The sequence below is a fragment of the Ceratotherium simum genome, chromosome 21, assembly GCF_057802395.1.
Source record: "Ceratotherium simum simum isolate JZ-2026a chromosome 21, ASM5780239v1, whole genome shotgun sequence".
NCBI classification, from domain to species: domain Eukaryota; kingdom Metazoa; phylum Chordata; class Mammalia; order Perissodactyla; family Rhinocerotidae; genus Ceratotherium; species Ceratotherium simum.
The window spans coordinates 32,796,178-32,815,762 of record NC_141920.1 but is presented as its reverse complement, the minus strand read 5'-3'; the positions used below and the strand labels follow the sequence as shown (position 1 = coordinate 32,815,762).

The 19,585-nt window shown below is 42.4% G+C and overlaps 1 protein-coding gene across 3 annotated transcripts; it reads left to right on the top strand.

The window, feature by feature from the left end:
• Positions 1–255: 255 nt before the first annotated feature.
• Positions 256–9,708, top strand: TMEM230 (transmembrane protein 230). Of its 3 annotated transcripts, none has more exons than XM_087445573.1 (4): positions 256–376; positions 2,467–2,580; positions 3,885–4,007; positions 8,622–9,708. In XM_087445573.1, exons 2-4 carry the CDS (start codon positions 2,482–2,484, stop codon positions 8,760–8,762), a joined length of 363 nt encoding a protein of 120 aa, XP_087301699.1. In that variant the 5' UTR covers positions 256–376; positions 2,467–2,481; the 3' UTR covers positions 8,763–9,708. The 3 variants fall into 3 exon arrangements, with proteins under 3 accessions (XP_087301699.1, XP_087301698.1, XP_087301700.1); XM_087445572.1 differs by lacking the exon at positions 256–376 and adding an exon at positions 411–526; XM_087445574.1 differs by lacking the exon at positions 256–376 and adding an exon at positions 753–871.
• The last annotated feature ends 9,877 nt before the right edge of the window (positions 9,709–19,585 follow it).

Genomic DNA, 19,585 nt, shown 5'->3' with positions numbered 1-19,585 from the left:
TTGCCCCGGGCCTGACTATAACCCAGGCGGCCAGGCACCCTAGGGACCCGCCCGCCCCTGCAGAGGTGACCGGCAGCAAGCGCAAGCCGTGGCGCCTCCCGAAACCACACGAGGCAGCCTCTGTCCGCGCCGCCCGAGAATTCCAACACCTCCCGCACTACCGTAGGAGTTAAACGGGACGTCCCCGGCTGGCGGGACGAGAAGGCGTCGCTCCCGGTGACGCCACTTCCGGCGCGCCGCCTTCCGGTGCGCCATTTCCGACACCGGTCAGGTCGGGGCGGGGCGGCGGCTAGGTGAGGCGTGCGATGAGCCTTCGGACGCCTCGGCCAACCGTTAGCGAGCTGTGGGCGTGCGGGCTGCGGGGCGCGGCGCTCCGGTAAGGCGTGCGTGCGGCGGGCGGGAGCAGAAGCGCCCTCCTCAGGCTCAAGGCGTGGCTGAGGTTACGCTTCCCGCAGAAAGCAAGCGCCGGATTCTTGATGTGGAGCGTTCGCCCGCCCAGGGCATGGTGGTCTCTTTCCAGAAACCGGTTTTGTTTGTTTTTCGTCTAAATTCGCGTCGCTTCTTATTCCTCTTCCGAGCGAGGCCTGCAGAGAGTAGTGTGTGTGCAGGCGCGTAGTGCCGGGCACTGTGCTCAGTGCTTTGCTGGTGCTTTTAAAATTCTTGCAACATTTGGGTGCTGAGGGAACTTGGGGGTTCCGTTGGAGCTGTAAAAAAGCCTTTTGGGAAATTGGATTGGTACTTTGATAACATCGACATACATTTTTCCTTTCCCCTCTTTTAGAATTCTTACTTTTTGCCATCAATACGCATTCTTTTCTCCCTCACGCCCTGCGCTTTTTTATGTGTGGTGCGGGTGTATGAATAGTTAAAGGTAGAGTACGTAAAACTAAAAAAAAGACTGATACAAATTAGAGATGGTTAAATGCCCCCAAAACCCCCACATATTTGTAGTTTGGACTTGAAGTTTTATAGAATTAAATTTAGATTATCGTGTAATTTGGATCGCGACACTTAAAAACTTAGTATTTGACGCATACTCTTATTTTTTCAGTACTTGATTTCTGCCCCAGTATGTCATTACTAAAAAGGGAACTGACTAGCGCCAGTTCCTTCATAATGGTAGTTATTTTAGGTTGACTGCAGGCCACTTAAAACAGCTCATTAATATTCGGGATTAAATATATATATAAAGCACTTGGAACAGTACCTGGCACCTAACCACCGCTAGATAATTATTACCTGCCATTGTTATAATAATGATTATTTGCAAAGTGTCATACTAGAGGAAGGCCAGTCTTTATGTGAATTTTTGTTTCTTTTATTGAAATAATTTTTTTTCTAAAGATGTTTCATTTTTAGAAATCAAATAGCTCAACGATTAAAATAGATTTACCCGTTTTATAAATATAACTGATTTTATAAAGGAAAAGTGCACAAATTACAAATGTTTTTTGATTTAAATGTCATTTTTAACTCTTATTTACTGTCTCTTAAAATGGTGACAAAATAACCGTGATTTCATTACTGAAGTCAGCTTTGACTATTTTGAACAAACACCAGATATTTATTCAGTTTTTTTTTTAATGCAACGAAAGAAGTAATCTGGGAAATGAAATCACTACTTTCACTGCTTGGAGTAGGGCAGAGAGACAGGCAAATCAGGAGGCACTGGTACAGTACTGATAGCCAGAGCCAGTAGCTTATCCAAATTTACAAGAGGTGGGTCGGCCCCGTGGCTTAGCGGTTGAGTGCGCGCGCTCTGCTGCTGGCGGCCCGGGTTCGGATCCCAGGCGCGCACTCTGGGCCATGCTGAGGCCGTGTCCCACATACAGCAACTAGAAGGATGTGCAACCATGACATACAATTATCTACTGGGGCTTTGGGGGAAAAAATAAATAAATTTAAAAAAAAAACAAATTTACAAGAGGAAGCTTTACAGATCCTCTGCATTAAAAGGATGATATCCATCAGGGGGAAAGAGGCAAATGCTGATGTGAGTGTATTCCCCCCCCCCCCTCCACCCTTTCCCTGGCGAATGAGAGAATCGTTTGAGTATATGCTCCTCTTGATTTTTCCTGAAGCAGGGACAGGGGACAGGCAATACTATAGCAGAATGGTTGAAAATATGGACTTTGGTGTCAGGTGGACTTGGATTTAAGTTACCACTCTTCCTACCTACTCTCTGTGTGACTTGGGAAAAATTAGGAGGGAGGGGAATGTTAGTGGCAGGATAGACATCAGATCTGGTTCTTGGCAAATGTCGTGACTCTCATTCTACCAGGACAACTAGAGTAGATACATAATGAGAGTGTTTTCATTTTGTCAAAGGAATAAAACATTCTAAGAGCAGCGGAGCCTAAATTGCCAGTTGCTGGTATGACATTGCAACCCAGAACGCTGATATATATAACACACTGTTGTCACTTGCAGACAATAACAGGGTTTCTTTTTGTTTTCGGACTGTAGCTGTGTCAGCGTGTTATGATGCCGTCTCGTACCAACCTGGCTACTGGAATCCCCAGTAGTAAAGTGAAATACTCAAGGCTTTCCAGCACAGACGATGGCTACATTGACCTTCAGGTAAATGCGGAAGGGTGCTGATGAGACTCGCTGGCACTGTTTCTGCTGAGTTAGCAGGAAGAGCTTCCAGGTCGAGGTTTTGCTAACTGTCCCTGGGGATTAGAGTAAGCAGCAGGAGGGGAAACAACCTCTGAGACCCTTTCAGCCATAGCCTGCAGAAGGAGGGACCTTGGCAGAGCAGTTTCAAGCCAATATAAATGTCCATTTCTAAGATTTTTTATTTGTAACACCAGAGGCCAGTAGTTGCAAATTTTATTTAGTTTATCTGGAAAATAATCATATTGTGTTTTATTAAGTAGAATTTTTTTAAAGACTGTGTCATTGGTTTGTTTACACTTTAGTCAAAGCCAGTTCATCTTTTAAGGGAGAAACTAACTTCTAAAGCCAGCAGATTGTGGGAATCTTCCTTCTTTCCTGCTGTCATGAGATCCAATTTATTAAAGGTATTTTTTGTGGCAAACAGTGAGTAAAACAGAGAATATTTATCTTGTATCCTACTCTGATCATTGTTTATAAAATATTTAATCATGTAACATCTCCTTTTGCCCACTTCTCCTTAGAATAGAATATTTTAGGTGGAACCAGGGCCAAGGAGGGAGTAGCAGGAACCCATCCTTTTGAAAATAAACAAATCAATTATTTTTTCTAGTTTTTGGACCCGCACTTGAAGGAGAGAGATTTTTTTAAAAGTACGTCTGGGAAGCTTCCAGCCAGTTAGGTCAGATACAACCATGAGCCAAACCTTAGAAAGTTTGTCTCTGAATCTTAATCTTGAATTGAACTTGTTGATAAGGCAGGTTACTTGCTCCATGGGGCAGGCAACTAATGCTTTAGAAAAAGCTGTTTCTAAAACCTTTGACTATGTGCTGACTTGACTTTGAATGCCAGAAATTACTTATTTTCTTTACTTCTCCAGAGCATGATGTTCACTCTTGAATCCCTATAGATTAGTACAGCCTTCCATGTGCCAAGCACTTAATAAACACATGTCTAATCAATGAATGACCATAAAGTATTTTTTGTTTGTATAAGAAAATAGTTTTTTATGGTACAATGAATGATCCGTGGAATGAGGCTAGAACTAGAAAGAATAACGTTTTGCTGGGACTCCTTTGAGCAGTAACTAGAGCTTCATCTCTGCCTGTCCCTTTCCTCTCCCAGAGCTGCACTGGGTGGTGGGACTTACTTCAAGAGACACAAAGCATTTAGATTGGTTCTTGTTCCCCTCCCTGCTGTAAAGTGTCTGAGCCCTGGTATTTTCATAATGCTCTTCCTTGTATTTTTTTTGTTTGTTTCTCTTCCAGTTTAAGAAAAGCCCTCCTAAGATCCCATATAAGGCCATTGCGCTTGCTACAGTGCTGTTTTTGTTTGGCGCCTTTCTTATTATCATAGGCTCCCTCCTGCTGGCGGGCTATATCAGCAAAGGGGTAAGCTGAAGGGTTTGTGGGAATGTGCCATGAGATCTTTAAAATGTGAGCCAGAGCTCTGTTGTTTTATATTTCTATCTAGTACAGCAGATTCCAGCAGAAAGAAAAAGGTTTTCTTTTAGATTTTTTCCTCTGATAACAAAACGTGTTTCTTCTCTTGAGCAAAAGCAGACTTCTCCCACAATTCCTATGAGGTGGATGGTGGCAGATAGGCAAATTTTCCCTCTGAGATGTTGGGCGATTTTCCTACTGTCATAGTTTGAAACAGCAAAGGCTGTAACTGGGATAGAATGCTGTTATTGTAGCTTTGCAGTGCCGCAGACATACTAGTCAGTGTTTGGGGAGAAGCACTGAGGCTTGTATAGGTCTGGGCCACTGACCAATTCAGGACTTTAGACTTATGAATCAGATCCTTCTTAATGTTGGGTTTGGTTGGAGTTCCTGTTGAGCTTCCATATGATGCCTTAGTGGTGTCTGGTGGTTTTCTCTTGGGCTATATACAGATGCTTACACACAGTGTCTAAGTTGTACTGAATTAATATTGACCATAATTCATGTCTGTTCTTCAGCACACACCAGGCAAGGGTATGGTGATCATATTGCTCTGCAGAAGGAACACAGCCAAGAGCTAAAACTGAGAATTATCATTGGAATTGGGAATAGTAGCACTGTCACAATAAAATGGCTGCATATGGCTTTTAAGAAGTGTATCTGATTTGCCTTAGGTCCTTAGCTATTTAAAACTGTTATATGGCCACCAGATGCTTACTTGGTGCAGTCTCAATTTGAACACCTAAGTTGAGGACTGTGCCTTCAGTTAACTTTCGTTGCAGCAGTATTAATCCCAGGGGTATAATAAGGCATCTACTAATGATGTTATACAAATGGAGAGCGGAGGTGAGATCCACATGCAATAAGTATCATTTCACCTTATGTGGTTTGTAAAAGACTACTTGATAAATAAGGATAAAGATGTTAATTAAGAAAATCACCAATAGATTTTGTTTTGTTTTTTGGTTTTTTTTTTCACTTTTTATTACAGACATATCAAACAAAACAGAAGTAGATGGAATAATATAACGATCCCCCATGTGACCACCACCCAGCATCAACAGTTACAGACATTTTGTTTCATCTATCCCCCCAACTTTTTTTTCTGTATATTAAAGCAAATACCAGATTTACATTTTGCTGGTAAATTTTTAAGTATACATCTTCAGTATACATCTCTAACAGTTTTTACGTAAATCTAGGGGTGCTTTCTTAATATCATTTACCTTATTTTTCTCTTGCGTATTATTTCTTGCATACTGTTAGATTTAGGGACTTGCTTAGATTCAGATTTAATTTAGTTTTGTTTTAGAAAGAGTATTTCATAGGAGGTGCTGTATATTTGCTATAGCACGTTGGTTCTCAAACTTCAGTGTCAGTCGGAATCACCTGGCAGACTTGTTAACACAAAGATTCCTTGGCCCCACTACCAGACATTCTAATTCTGTAGATCTGTGGCAGGGCACAAGCATTTTCCTTTCTAACAAGTTCCCAGGTAATGCCACTGGTCCAAGGATCACATTTTGAGAACCATTGCTATAGCATTACTTTAGGAGGCACATAATGGTTATCCTAATTTTTAGTTCATTTCAAGATTGATTACTGGGTTCAAGTGTCTTCAGCCTAATTCATTTATTATAAATTTCACCATTACTCTGCACTAATGGTAATCCAGTTCTGTCATTTTCTGCATTTATCAGCTGAAATTCTTCTATAAAGAACTTTCTCAAATCTGCTGTTTGGTTACCCTGAAATACAATGTGTATAGTGAAGGTAGAAAAAAATGTTTGACTATTTCTCTTTATTGATCAACTTCTGTAAAAATACACCTAGCGACCCCAAAAGGCGACCAAAGAGTTGTTAGTATCATTATAAATTCATCATTTTTAAGTATGTTTGTGTTTCAATCAGTTGCAGTCTTTAACATATAAATTGTCCTATATTTGCTCAGTAGGAGCCCCTTCAAGTTACTCCTGTGTCTTTTAAACCTGACCCCAGTAGCTTTTGATAGCTTTCTGGCACAAGTTATCCCAGCGCATCTATACATTTCTTGCCTTCCCCCACCCCAACTTGTAAACAGCCATTTCTCTAAAGAGCCCTGATTTCTTTATGGGGGTTAGATTTAGAGACCACAAACTGGGCATTAGTGTTGCTCATTGCTATTGGTTTTCATTGTTTCTAGGCCTTTTCAGTGACAGAATCAGGAAATAGATATCTTTTAGAAAACAAGGGGGGCCGGCCCCGTGGCTTAGCGGTTAAGTGCGCGCGCTCTGATGCTGGCGGCCCGGGTTCGGATCCCGGGAGCGCCCCGAGGCACCACTTCTCCGTCCAACGCGAGGCCGAGTCCCACGTACAGCAACTAGAAGGATGTGAACCTATGACGTACAACTATCTACTGGGGCTTTGGGGGGAAAAAACTGAATAAATAAAATCTTTAAAAAAAAAAATAGAAAACAAGGGAAAATAACATTTATGTAATATACATAGATATAATAATATATAGATATTTCCCATGCAAATTTAAGATTAGAGTTTGAGCTTCATTTCTTTGATTTTATATTATGTATGTCTATCCTAATGATATTGATATACTTAATTGCCTTATTCTAAATTATACATATAATAGCTTCAAAATAATAGTAGCAGTCTTAATGCTAAGTATAAGAAGTCTGAATGCAGTATAAATTTTCTTTGCAGTTCTTTTAATCCTTAGGATATATCCCATTAGGGATGTACATTCAAAATCCTGCAAACAACAAAAGAAACAGAAAGGTAGAAAATGTAAAATATGATAACAGAAATAGCACCAAGTATGTCAACTGTGAAGTTGTAGACTTTATTCTTTTTGACATTCACAAAGTCCATCTTTGGCCTGAGGGAGCCCTTTCAAGTTCTCTTCCCTTGGTTTTAAGCTTGTGTTTATTGAGTTAGTGTGTGCCAGCTGGGGCCATTTGCTTTACATGTATTACCTCATTTAATTTTCACTATAGCTGTATGAAGTAAATACTCCTATATGTGAATGAAGCAGCCAAAATGATATTAATTAGTTAACTTGTCAATATACATTGTGTAAATAGCCCTGTAAAAGGAGATTTTTATTTTTATTTTTTTTGTGAGGAAGATCAGCCCTGAGCTAACATCCGTGCTAATCCTCCTCTTTTTGCTGAGGAAGACTGGCCCTGAGCTAACATCTATCGCCAATCCTCCTCCTTTTTTTTTTTTTTTCCCCAAAGCCCCAGTAGATAGTTGTATGCCATAGTTGCACATCCTAGTTGCTGTATGTGGGATGCCGCCTCAGCATGGCCGGACAAGTGGTGTGTTGGTGCGTGCCCAGGGTCTGAACCCCGGGCCACCAGTAGCGGAGTGCACACACTTAACCGCTAAGTCCCGGGGCCAGCCCCAAAAGGAGACTTTTAGATTGTGTGTAAATCTTTAGAATGAGGAAAATCTTCCTAAGCTTAAAAACAATGGAAAAATCATTGAGGAAAAGGAGGACAAATTTAACTGTATAAACATTTAAGACTGCACCTAAAAAAACAAGACAAAGTAATTTTATAAAGGTGAATCCATTCATTCAGCACGTTTATTGAGCGTCTACGATATGTTGGGCACCGCTGGGGATACAGGGCTAAACAAAGTCTCTGTCCTCATGGAACTCTCCCAAAAGTTGAAGCCCTACTGATGAAGAGACTAAACACCATTCCTCTCTTTTTGACGTGTGAATTGTACTTGTGGGAATATACAGTAAGGAATTAATCTGAAAGGCCAAGAAAAACACTTAAGTTTATTATGGTATTCTGTACAATGACAAAAAAATGAGACAACCAAATTATCCAAGAGTCTAGGGAAGTGGTTAAGTAAAATTGTGGTACATCCATTACAGTGGAATATTACACACAATTAGTTGACATATAACATTATATTAGTTTCAGATGTTCAGTATAATAATTCAATATATGTATATATTGGGAAATGATCACCCCAGTAAGTCTAGTTAACATCCATCACCACACATAAATTTTTTTTTCTTGTGATGAGAACTTTTAAGATCTACTCTCTCAGCAACTTTCAAATATACGATACAGTATTATTAACTATAGTCACCATGCTGTACATTATGTACCCAGGTCTTATTTATATTATAACTGGAAGTTTGTACCTTTTGACCACCTTCACCCGTTTCGTCCACCCCTCACCCCCCAATGAAGAGCTTTTAATAATAATTTGGCAAGTGCTTGTTCTAATAAGAGGCAAAAACAAGTCAGAGTATGATGTGTTCCCAACTAAAAACTTTAAAGAGGGAGCAGAAGGAAATAAGCTAAAATATCTATGGATGAACATGGATAATTTATTTTCTCTATAATTTTTAGTACTTTGCAGTTTTTTTACAATTGATAATCAGGAGGAAAAGAGATGTAAACCTTTTCCCTTGGTAGTGTACTACCTGAAGAAAATGCTCTGAAAATTAAGATACTGATCTATGAATTGGGACCCATGGCTTTATTTTATTTTAAAATTTGTAACTTGTGTGGTGCTAATGCGTTTGCCTCCTTCTGCCACCAGGAGGCAAACCAGGCCGTTCCCTTCCTGATCATTGGCATCTTGATGTTCCTGCCAGGATTTTACCACCTGCGCATCGCCTTCTATGCATACAAAGGCTACCGGGGTTACTCCTACGATGACATTCCAGACTTTGATGACTAGCACCCACATCAGCCCTGAGGAGAAGAGTCACAGATGGGACTGAGCCCAGCTTCAAGACATTGAGCAGAAACTATGACTAAGGGCTAAGGAATTCTGCAGTTTGCAGATGTTTAACAAAACAATGGCCAGATTTTATGGGTCCACCCTAAAGATGTTAACTGAGGTTACAAATAGCTGATTAGGACATGCTCTACTTTTCATCTCCTGGCCCTGGAAAAAGCTTGTGACAAGTTTTTCCACATGAATGTGTATCATGCAAGAATGGCAGTGGTAATTGTACAGGAAAGCAGGAGGGTACTCTATAGTGGAAAGTGTTGCTGCCACCACCCTTTTTAGAATTGAGCATTTATTTAAATAGTTCTCATCATCAGTTTGCTCTTGTGACAAATGGAAGAATATGGTGTGTTAAATTTCTTATTACTAAGTAATTTATTTTGAAAATATCTAAGTTATCCCCTCTACTCATCTCTAACTTCGTGTTCTAGTGGAAGACCTTGGCAAAGTCAAATATCAGTGTGGGTGCATCTGTAATGTTTTTTACTTGCTTGCTTATTAACCAGCAACCAGGAATTTTTTAAACCTCAGAGCAGTTTTCAAAATGTAAACATTTTCTCTTTTCACCAATCTTTGGCCAGCTCTGATCTGGTTCACCAGTAGGTTGGCCAGCATATAATTAAGGTCATTCTGTCCTTTGTAGATCAAGATGTACTGTATATCATGCCTTTAAGGACTGGACTTTTGGCTGTTTCCTAAGGAAAAATGTAGATAAGTGGCTTTTAGACTTTATAACCCCATTGTTAGCACCTTGTATTATGATGTCATGCTGCTGAAGATCTCAAGACTTGGCCTGGATCCCTAGAGGACTAGACTGCCTTAGTTTGATTCTGTTTCCTAGCTTGCAAAAAGTGGCTTATAGTCAAAAGAAATTAAAATGTCAAAATCTAAATCCTAGACTTAAAATGAGTTTACTTTAAACATATTTCAGAAAATGTTTTAATGACTATATGATATCTTTGATTGCAATACCCAAGACTGCCTTAATTTTTAGATAACTGGCATTGTGGGTCAGACTGCTTTCCAGTCATTCTTTTACTCTGAGGTTATGGACATGGGTGACTGGAAGCCTCCACGTGCCATCAAGAGGGATGGCTTTGGAGATTTGGAGGGCTGTGAGTAGCAAGTTTATTGGGAAGATAGTTCAACTTTGGGTTTGTTAAATTTTAGATATCTGCTTGTCATCCAAGTGGAGATGTTGAGTAGGCAATTACAGTGTGCAGGTTTGGAATTCAGGAAGAGAGTCTAGGCTGGAGATAGAAATTTAGGAGTCAGTGTTGGGACAATATCTCAGAGCCCTGGGGACCTATGGAGTGAGTGCACATGGGAAAAAAACTAGGACTCAAGAAAGGAAGAACGAAAAAGAGGGTGACATGAAGCAGCCTCCCAGGTTAGGGTACATTTGGTAATGGGAGGGTAGGCTGGGGATTCCAGTAGTCTAATTAAAGTTCTTGGGCCTTGACAGTGAAGATGTGGGGAAATAATATAAGGCTTTATCCTGGGCAGTGTTTGCAAAGCAAAGCTCAGACCAGAAGGTTTTGGCCAAATTATTTGGTTGTTTTTATAAGAGTAATGATGTGGCTGGTAAGAGAAAAAAAATCAAAATGGAACAGAAGGGTGTAAAGTCAAAAGTAAGCACTTGGTGGGGAGGAGTAAACATTTGTTCCCCCAGCCCAGTCCAACATTATCTAATTAAGTTGCTTGTATACTCTGCCAGAAATGTTCTAAGCACATAAACATATATATTCTTCTTTTAAAAACTCAGGCTCCCATTCTATAGTTCTAAAATTTCTTTTTTTCCACTTATTCTATTTTGTGTATCTTTCCATATCCATGGAGATTAGCCACATTCTTTTTAATATACATTATAAGTATAGTTTTCCATGTTTGTGCATGTAGTCATAGGGTCCTAAGAGCAGAGACCGTAAAAGTCAGGTTCCTGGAGCAGAAATATCCTCTCAGATGAGGAACAGCACTTGCTGTTCTATTTGAACTTTCAGGCTCATATTCTCATTCCAGTTGGCATTGTTACAGAAGTATTATTTATTAAGCCAAAATCAGTTTCCCTGTAACTATGCATTAACAGTAATTGTATATTCTAGTGTTTTATAGAAAACTTCTAAACCTCCATAATAATGGTGAATGTTTCTTGAACCCTTTGCCAAATGTTGTGCCAAGCACTTTTATTATGTAATCTGTTTCATTTTAATCCTTTGAAAAACCCTGAGTTGGGTAAGATTCTGAGGTAATAGGTTGGATATTCAAGACTCAAATTTAGGCAAAGCCTGAATTCTCTTTACCAAGTATGAAAGCCAAATGTGTTTAGGGGCTGGACAAGTAAAGAAATGGGGGGAGTGTAGAGGCATGGACAGCAGTAGTCGGGACCAAGGTCAGTTGTCAAATGTGTATTTTACCTAAAAATGGCCTTCATCTCCTCCCTCCCCCCTATATATTTTTTTATTATTATTTTTTTGCTGAAGAAGATTCACCCTGAGCTAACATCCGCTGCCAATCTTCCTCTTTTTGTATGTGAGCCACTGCCACAGCATGGCCACTGACAGATGAGTGGTGTAGGTCCGTGCCTGGCAGCCAAACCTGGGCTGCTGAAGCAGAGCACACCCAACTTAACCACTAGGCTACCAGGGCTGGCCCATCCCTCCCCTCTTTATAGTGTTGGCCAAACCATGTGCCCTAGCTTTATGAGGATTTTCTTATTTGCAACAACTGTTATGCCTCTCATTAGTCGTTTCCAAGGCTAAAAATCCTCCCCAGTTGCATCAGCTGTTCCACATATGGTGATTCCAGACCCATTGCCCTTGGATGAGCTTCACCTGGCCATTGTGCCAGAAGCACATTGACTACTTGCTTTCTACTGGGAATTTTTAGATGCTGAGGGTACAACAGGACAAGATAGGGCTTGGTCAGTGAGGAGCAGAGGTTGCAAACTAGTGGCTGCACATGTTGGCCTGCATTTTGTTTTTAAAAGTGGAAAGATTCACATGATCTTGATTTTGGGCTTTTGAAAAGTCAATAGATTTTTCTTCGTTAGTGAGAGGCTACAACCAACTAGAACAAGATAGTGAAGCAGCTTTGGCTGAGCAGAAGTCTCCAGTTCACTGCAGTTCCCAACACTGCTTGACTACTTTTGTACCCAACCTGCTAATTTTCTTCATTAAGGGCAAAGAGTGGGCCGGCCCTGTGGCTTGGTGGTTAAGTGCGCGCGCTGCGATGCTGGCGGCCCGGGTTTGGATCCCGGGTGCGCATCGAGGCACCACTTCTCCGTTCATCCTGAGGCCGAGTCCCACATGCAGCAACTAGAAGGATGTGCAGCTACGACACACAACTATCCACTGGGGCTTTGGGGGGAAAAAATAAAATAAATAAAATCTTTAAAAAAAAAAAAAAAGGGCAAAGAGTGTGTCTTACGGTCCCACAAAGTCTAGCACAGTGCTTGTGGGCATTTAGGTTTATTGAATGAAGAACCCAAGTCAAGAGTGCATTTCCATCCCAGGATACCATGTTCCTTTGGGTTATGAACAGGTGGGCTGGTACCATTTGATTCAGACTTTCCTAAGTGACCATCTGTCAGCTGCCTGGCAGGCCAGCTACTTTTCAAACAGATTGGGTGCTACCTGGCAAGTCAAGTCTCTGCCTGGCACCCTCTGCTCAGGCCAGTGAGTCCAGTTCACAATCATCTGCAAGTCCTTTCCTCCAGGGTCATTCATCCCTGCCAGCTGGCACAGAAGAGCTTCCTATTACTGGTGCCATGAGGGAAGCTGGTAGAGGGACAATAACAGGCTTGACTTTTCTGTTGACCTTCCAAGGGTCTTAAACCAAATCAACACACCTTAGTTGCCTTGCTCTGTCATCTAAATTCCTATCCTGGGATGTCTCTCCTAGATTCAGTCACAGAGGCTTCTGGCGTCAGAGCTGTCAAGTTCAGTCATGGTTTAGTGCCAGGGTGGGAAGGGAACAGATTGAATCTTATTAGCTTATTACAAGGTATTGCAGTTTATCTCTGGAGCTTCAGTTTCCTTATCTTGTAAAGTGGAGGTAAACCAGTTCCTATCCCGTAAGGCAGTTGTGAGGATTAAATAAAACAATATGGGAGGGTGCTTTGCACAGAGCCTGGCACATAGCAGGCATTCAGTAAATAGAAGCTGCTGTTTGAGAAAGTGAAGAAGGTCCTTCCTTTGGCTTTAGGGAGTAGTGCCTGGGATGAAGCTGAGGAAGAGGAGAGAGAGACCATTTGTTGTCCCTGGGGCCGATCTGAAGAACCTGCTGTTCCATGGTGGAACTACCCCAGAGCCCGGGGCTGGAACCAGCACAGCAGGCAGCCCCAGCCAAGGCAGAGCTCCCTTCCCTGACAGAACTGCCAATGGGAGGGTGTGAGGAGGTCTCCTGGCCCTTCTTTAGCATGCAGCTGGGCCTGGGAGGCTGTGTGCTCCAGAGTTCTGGAACAAGAGAGGAAGGGGGAGGACTAAAGCACCCCATTGTAGCCGAGACATGGGCCACAGAGGCCCCTGCCCCGGAAGGCCCTGCAGGGAAGGCGGTGAAGACAAGGTGATGCAGCTGGAGCACCATCAGACCGCCTCTCCCTGGAGGTGGTTCTTTCTGCTCCCTTCTTTCCATGGGCTCTATTTTCACCTCTTTCTGCACTTCCTCTCCTCAGTCTTGCCCCTTGCTATTCCAAGTGTGGTCTGTGGACCAGGAGCATCAGCATCACCTGGGAACTTGTTAGAAATGCAGAATCTTGAGCTTGCCCCAGCCCTGCTGAATCAGAACCTACATTTAAACAAGACCTCTAAGGGGTCCATTATGTATCAGGTCTGAGAAGCACTGGTCTGGGCTGCCCTGTTCCTCCTAGTCCATTTCCTCACTTTGGGATTGGACCTCTGGTAGTGCCCATGGGTGGGGGTGGGGGGCACCCAAGAAGGTATAACCCCTCTTCCTCAATCCACCATTATTCTCAAGCTAAAATGGTAACTTCCAGGGTCTTGAAGAAACTTCATAGAAATAGCACAGAAACAACACAAGAAGGCTTTGTGAAGATCCTTTTTGTGAGGAGTGAGAAATCAAAACAGAAGTCTCACAGCTGGGGAAGGTCTGTGGTAGGGGTGGACACACGCTTTGGTGCTCTGAAGGCCAGGGGAAGGGAACAATGTGTGATTTATGACCCAGTGAGAGGCAGGGTACGTTTTCTCTCAGTTTCTGTGGGAGGCACGCCTGGTGGCTCGGGAGTTTATCCTGAACACGAGGTGCTGGCTTTCCTCCCTGTCTCTCTCCTTCCTCAGCTTCTTCCCAGGCACTACTCCCTCTGTCTCTGATGCCTCCATTCTTTCATTCCTCTCACTAACTTGAGAAAAGCCAACTAGAAAATGCTCTAATCTGAGGGATCAAGTCTCTTGGCCAAGATGCTAATCCTTCAAGAAGGTTTTCTCTGGGATTAATATCCACAGAATTTGCTCTGAGACCACCACCCACAGGACCAGTATCCCCCTACAACTGAAAAGATGGCAGCAGCAGAATCACCAGCACAGCCCAGGAGGGTTTGTGACCTGGTAGAAGGTGACTTGCATCGGGCAAGAGGAGCGACCATGAGGAGTTGGGGTAAATCAAATCTCTCTGGACATAGCTACAAGCTCCTGTCCCTGTAGCTGTGATTTGAACATTTTAAGACTTAAGAGCTACTGACAGGGGACTTGCTGAGAGTTCTGTTTCCCCTTCTTGGGGATGTCAGAAAATGCCAAGTATTTTCCCCCATTTAATAGGGAGTGAGACCAAAAGAGCTGTGGAATGCTGCTGGCCCAGGATCAATCCTTCTCATTCAGAACATTGACTCAAGATGATCTTCTACTGTGTTGCTCTCCCAGGTGTTTGCTTCCTGCCTCCAGCAGGGGGCCAAGGAGTCTTCTTTCTCTTCCGGTCTTATCTCATTGATTGGCAATAAAATAATTTAACTTCTCAAGGCACAAAGATTAGGATTTTACAATTGAGAAAAACAAAGAAGGCAGGCACAAAGTCTATAAGTCACATAGGGTGTTGGCTGGGTGGACCCATACTTACCAAGGCCCGGGTCACTGAAACTTGATACATGAAAGTACTTTGAGGGGAAGATATCTCTTTATTAAAACAACTCAACTTAAACATTAACCAAATAAAGTAGACCACAGAGCTTTGAAAGCAGGTCCATCTTGATACAATTAGGTCCTCTGCATGTCCTAACTATTATCAGTCACAGCTTGAATCTAACCTTAGTCTAATCTCCAGACTTTGATTTAAATTTGCCTATTAATTCACCTTGAATTCTACTTCTGAGTTCATCCATGAAACATTTTTTGGGCACCTACTGTAGACATAGCACTTTGCTAGGCATCAACAAGGAATGTTGGTTGTTATCTTTGCTCTCCTATCTTCCACATTTATGTCTTCTTTCCGTATTTTGTCTTTTTGATCTCCTTTATGGAATTCTGATTTCCTCAGCTTCATCTTCCAACTCTTCTGTTATACTTTTTATTTTTTTGGTATCGTGGTTTTAATGTCCAAGGACTCTCTTTAATGTTTTGCATGTTCTTTTTATAGAAATGAATTTTTATTTTGTGGCTGTAATGTCTTTTCTTATCTCAATATGCTCTCATCGACATAAAATATATACTTATGAGCATAGCAGCCAAAGTGATTCTTTTAAAATATGTCATATCATGTCATTCCTCTAAAAATTGCACAGTGGCTCCACATCTGACTCACAGAAAAGCCTGCATTCTTGCCCTGGCCGACAAAGCCCAATATGATCTCTCTTCCTGTTGCCTCCCTGACGTCATCGGCCTCTCTACCTCTTGTTCACTCTGCTGCAGTCACACGGGCCTCCTCGGTGTTCTTTGACTTCTCTGGGCCCACTCCCACCTTAGGGCCTTGGCTTTAGCTGTTCCTTCTGCCTAGAATCCCTCACTCCTTCAAGATTTTTCTCAAATCACATCTTCTCAAAGGCCTGCCCTGGCCTCTGTTTAGTACTGCAGCCTGCCCATATGTCCATCCCATCCCTAGGTCAGCACTCCTGGTCTCTCTTTTCCTGTTCCACTCTTCTTTTCCATAGCAACTGTCACTTTCTAACCTACTATTTAATTTTACTTATTTATTGTGTGTATTCTTCATCATTTTCTGTTCGATTTCACTCCCTCACCCCACCTCAGTTAGAATATCAGCTTATAAGGGCAAACATCTCTGTTTTGTTCCCTGTTGTTCCCAGCACCTTAGACCCATGCTTGGCACATGGGACGTGAACAATCTTTGTTGAGTGAAAGGATGAATGAATGAATCTCTTTGAAGATATTCATGATTTGTTTTTGAAGTTTCTTTCTCCCTTCATGCCTGTCTTTTGTCTATGTTGCTATTTCTATTTATTTGCTTTAGTGTCTTTCTTTCAGGTGATGCTTGGCTGTCAACCCATTATAAAGAGTGAGGATACAAAATCCAATGCAGCTCTGTGCCTGTGGAAGGGCCTTGTTGACTGTGGGATTCTTTGTGGGACAATCTGCCTGGGTCATTCATTGGGGAATACCGACAGTCAGTAACTTTAGATCTTTCCCTGAGGCTCATCTTTCCCAGACAGGGCTGGCTACTGATGTCTGGGAACCAAGTTGGTGAAGAAGGCTGGGAGTCTCAACACTCAGTATGTAGACTTTTACTTAACCCCTTGTTCTCATCTTAGTGCTCCCACCTCAACTGTAAATGGTATCTCCCAACCTCTCAGTCAAAAACCCTGATTTGGGCCGGCCCCGTGGTGTAGCAGTTAAGTGCGCACGCTCTGCTGCTGGAGGCCCGGGTTTGGATCCCGGGCGTGCACCGATGCACTGCTTGTCAGGCCACACTGTGGCGGCGTCCCACATAAGGTGGAAGAAGATGGGCACGGATGTTATCTCAGGGCCAGTCTTCCTCAGCAAAACGAGGAGGATTGGCATGGATGTTAGCTCAGGGCTGATCTTCCTCACACACAAAAAAAAAAAAAACAACAACCCTGATTTCAGAATCCCTCTCCAAAGAACAAACTTCCAGATTTCTGCCAGGGTATGGGAGTGATCTTTGCCCTGTTGCTTAGAGTTGGAGAGGAGAGGTAGAGTTTAACTCATTTTATTTTTTACTTTTTATTGAAGTATAGTATACATGTAGAAAAGTACACAAATCAAAAACTTGATGTATTATTATAAAGCAAGCAAACACATAAAGTCTAATTCTTAAATGGACTTTTAGCCAATTCACTCATGTATGCTTCACCTTTACACCTGCTTTTAGAGGTACGTGGCATCATCAATTCCTGAGTTTTGGGTAGTTCTGTATACAAAATCATGTTGCTTCTCTGGTTTTTCCCCTATGATCAGGATTCATCATTCCCTAGTAATTGGGAGTAAAGTGAGAGTGGGAGGGTCTGCCCAGTCTACTTGACACTGAGCACATGAACTGCTCTCCTAGAACTGCCTGGGGTCCTAGCTGAGGTCTGTATTGGCCCTGGATGAAAGGATTCCAGCTGTCAATGTCACAGCAAAGCAACACACAAACGTTTTTTCTCTTTGCTTTCTGTGCCATGAATGGGAAGCAAAATGAGTTATGATTCCAGTACCTGAGCCCTGACCTTGTTCCTCTTGCCTCACCCAGTTCTTGTGTTTGGCTCTGTTTTCTTATCCCTCCTTCCTGCTCTCCTGCATGGATCCCCACCACAGGCCCTTTGCTCATACCCCTGTTCTCTTCTCCCCACAAACCCTTCTAGGACCTGGATTCTGCTGCATTCCCACCACCCATATTCAGATGAGCTTGTGTCATCAACAGTGTCATTCTATTTGCTGCTTCATCTCTGATCACCAGTGCCCCCTCTCAATTATTAGACCTGGATCTTTGGCTTTTGCTCACACTTCTGACCTAGCCAAGTTAGGAGGCGCAGACACCACTTCACTCACTGACTGCTTCACTTATGGAGCAGAAGTGCTCCATAAATATATTTTATGACACTCTCAAAATAGGAATAGCTTCCTTCCTTTTCAAACCTCTATCTCCCATGGAAAATACCGTGTCTTTTTTTTTTTTAAAGGGAAATTGAATTAGAATTAGTTGTGTTTGAAGAATTTTTTTTTTTTTTGTGAGGAAGATCAGCCCTGAGCTAACATCCATGCTAATCCTCTTTTTGCTGAGGAAGGCCGGCTCTGAGCTAACATCTATTGCCAATCTTCCTCGTTTTTTTTTTCCCCCAAAGCCCCAGTAGATAGTTGTATGTCATAGTTGCACATCCTTCTAGTTGCTGTATGTGGGACGCGGCCTCAGCATGGCCAGAGAAGTGGTGCATCAGTGCGTGCCCAGGATCAGAACCCGGGCCGCCAGTAGCAGAGCTCACACACTCAACCGCTAATCCACGGGGCCGGCCCCTGCCCGACTTTTTTATGGCTGGTAGGTTGTAACAGGAGAGGCCTTGGGAGAGGATGCCTGTGGGCTCTTGAGAGCCCTCTATGCCGTGGGAAAGAGTGTGACCTAATGTCCCCTACCCCAGCTGGGGACCCAGCTCTTCTCTTCACTCTCATCTCATCCTCTAAATCTGATAAATAAGCCCAGAGACTTTGTCTGAGACTAGAAGGTTAGAACAGGAAACCCCAGTCTTTGATGAAGCCCATCAAACTCCTGACACTGAACAAAAACAGACTCCTTTGGATAAAGATGAGAAGAAGCATTTGGCTAGTGAAAAGATTCAGGAACACAAAAGAAAATGGAGCAAGAAAATTGGAGGAGAGTTTTTAACGGGAAATTTGTACAAAAGGGAGATCCATACTCGTGGTGAGATTGGAGAGGGCAACCTGGAGTCCAAGAATGCTGCTTTCAGATGAAACTTAGGATTCAGGGATAGACACTTAGATAACAGAATATTAGGTACAACTTTATGTGAGTTAAAATTGGAAATGAAATGGATTTTTTAAAATAAAACATGAATTACTAAAATTGACTCAGGAGGAAGTAGAAAACCTGAACAGACCCACTAACTCTAGTCGTAGGAAAAAGGTCCTCAAAGGTCTTACTCCCCCAAATTTTCAGACCCGGATGGACAATAGTGTGGAAAGTTTCTAGCAAATCTTCAAGAAAGACTATAGATAGTTTTTACTTTCTAGAATCTACAGCATGAGAAAAGTTTAGAAGCATCACTATTTATTTTATAAGCCTAGTGTAGCCCCCATATCAAAGCTTGCCCTAATAAATGTTTTAGAAAAGTGCACACCAAACTCACTTATGAATATTGATTTAAAAATTGTGAATAAATTATAAGAAGATCAATTCCAGCTGTGGGTTAAAAGAAATAGGCAAAGTCAAAGGTATATTAAGAAAATTTGGGGGCCGGCCCCGTGGCTTGGCGGTTAAGTGCGCGCGCTCCGCTACTGGTGGCCCGGGTTTGGATCCGGGCGCCCACTGACGCACCGCTTGTCCAGCCATGCTGAGGCCACGTCCCACATACAGCAACCAGAGGTTGTGCAGCTATGACACACAACTATCTCCTGGGGCTTTGGGGAGAAAAAGAGAAAAAAAAGAGGAGGATTGGCAATAGATGTTAGCTCAGGGCCGGTCTTCCTCAGCAAAAAGAGGAGGATTGGCATGGATGTTAACTCAGGGCTGATCTTCCTCACAAAAAAAAAAAAGAAAGAAAAAGAAAATCTGTTGTTGGACTTCATTACTTCAATAGGTTAAAGGAGAAAAATCCTCTGTCCCTCTTGATAGATGCCAAAAAGGCATTAGATAAAATT

What these genes read in the sequence shown, in the direction of transcription:
- TMEM230 (XM_087445572.1), top strand. Translation starts at nt 503, where the DNA reads ATGGTGGTCTCTTTCCAGAAACCG. An exon ending in TGGTCTCTTTCCAGAAACCG is followed by an intron (nt 527 to 2,466) that starts GTTTTGTTTGTT and finishes TTCGGACTGTAG; the next exon opens with CTGTGTCAGCGTGTTATGAT. An exon ending in CGGGCTATATCAGCAAAGGG is followed by an intron (nt 4,008 to 8,621) that starts GTAAGCTGAAGG and finishes TTCTGCCACCAG; the next exon opens with GAGGCAAACCAGGCCGTTCC.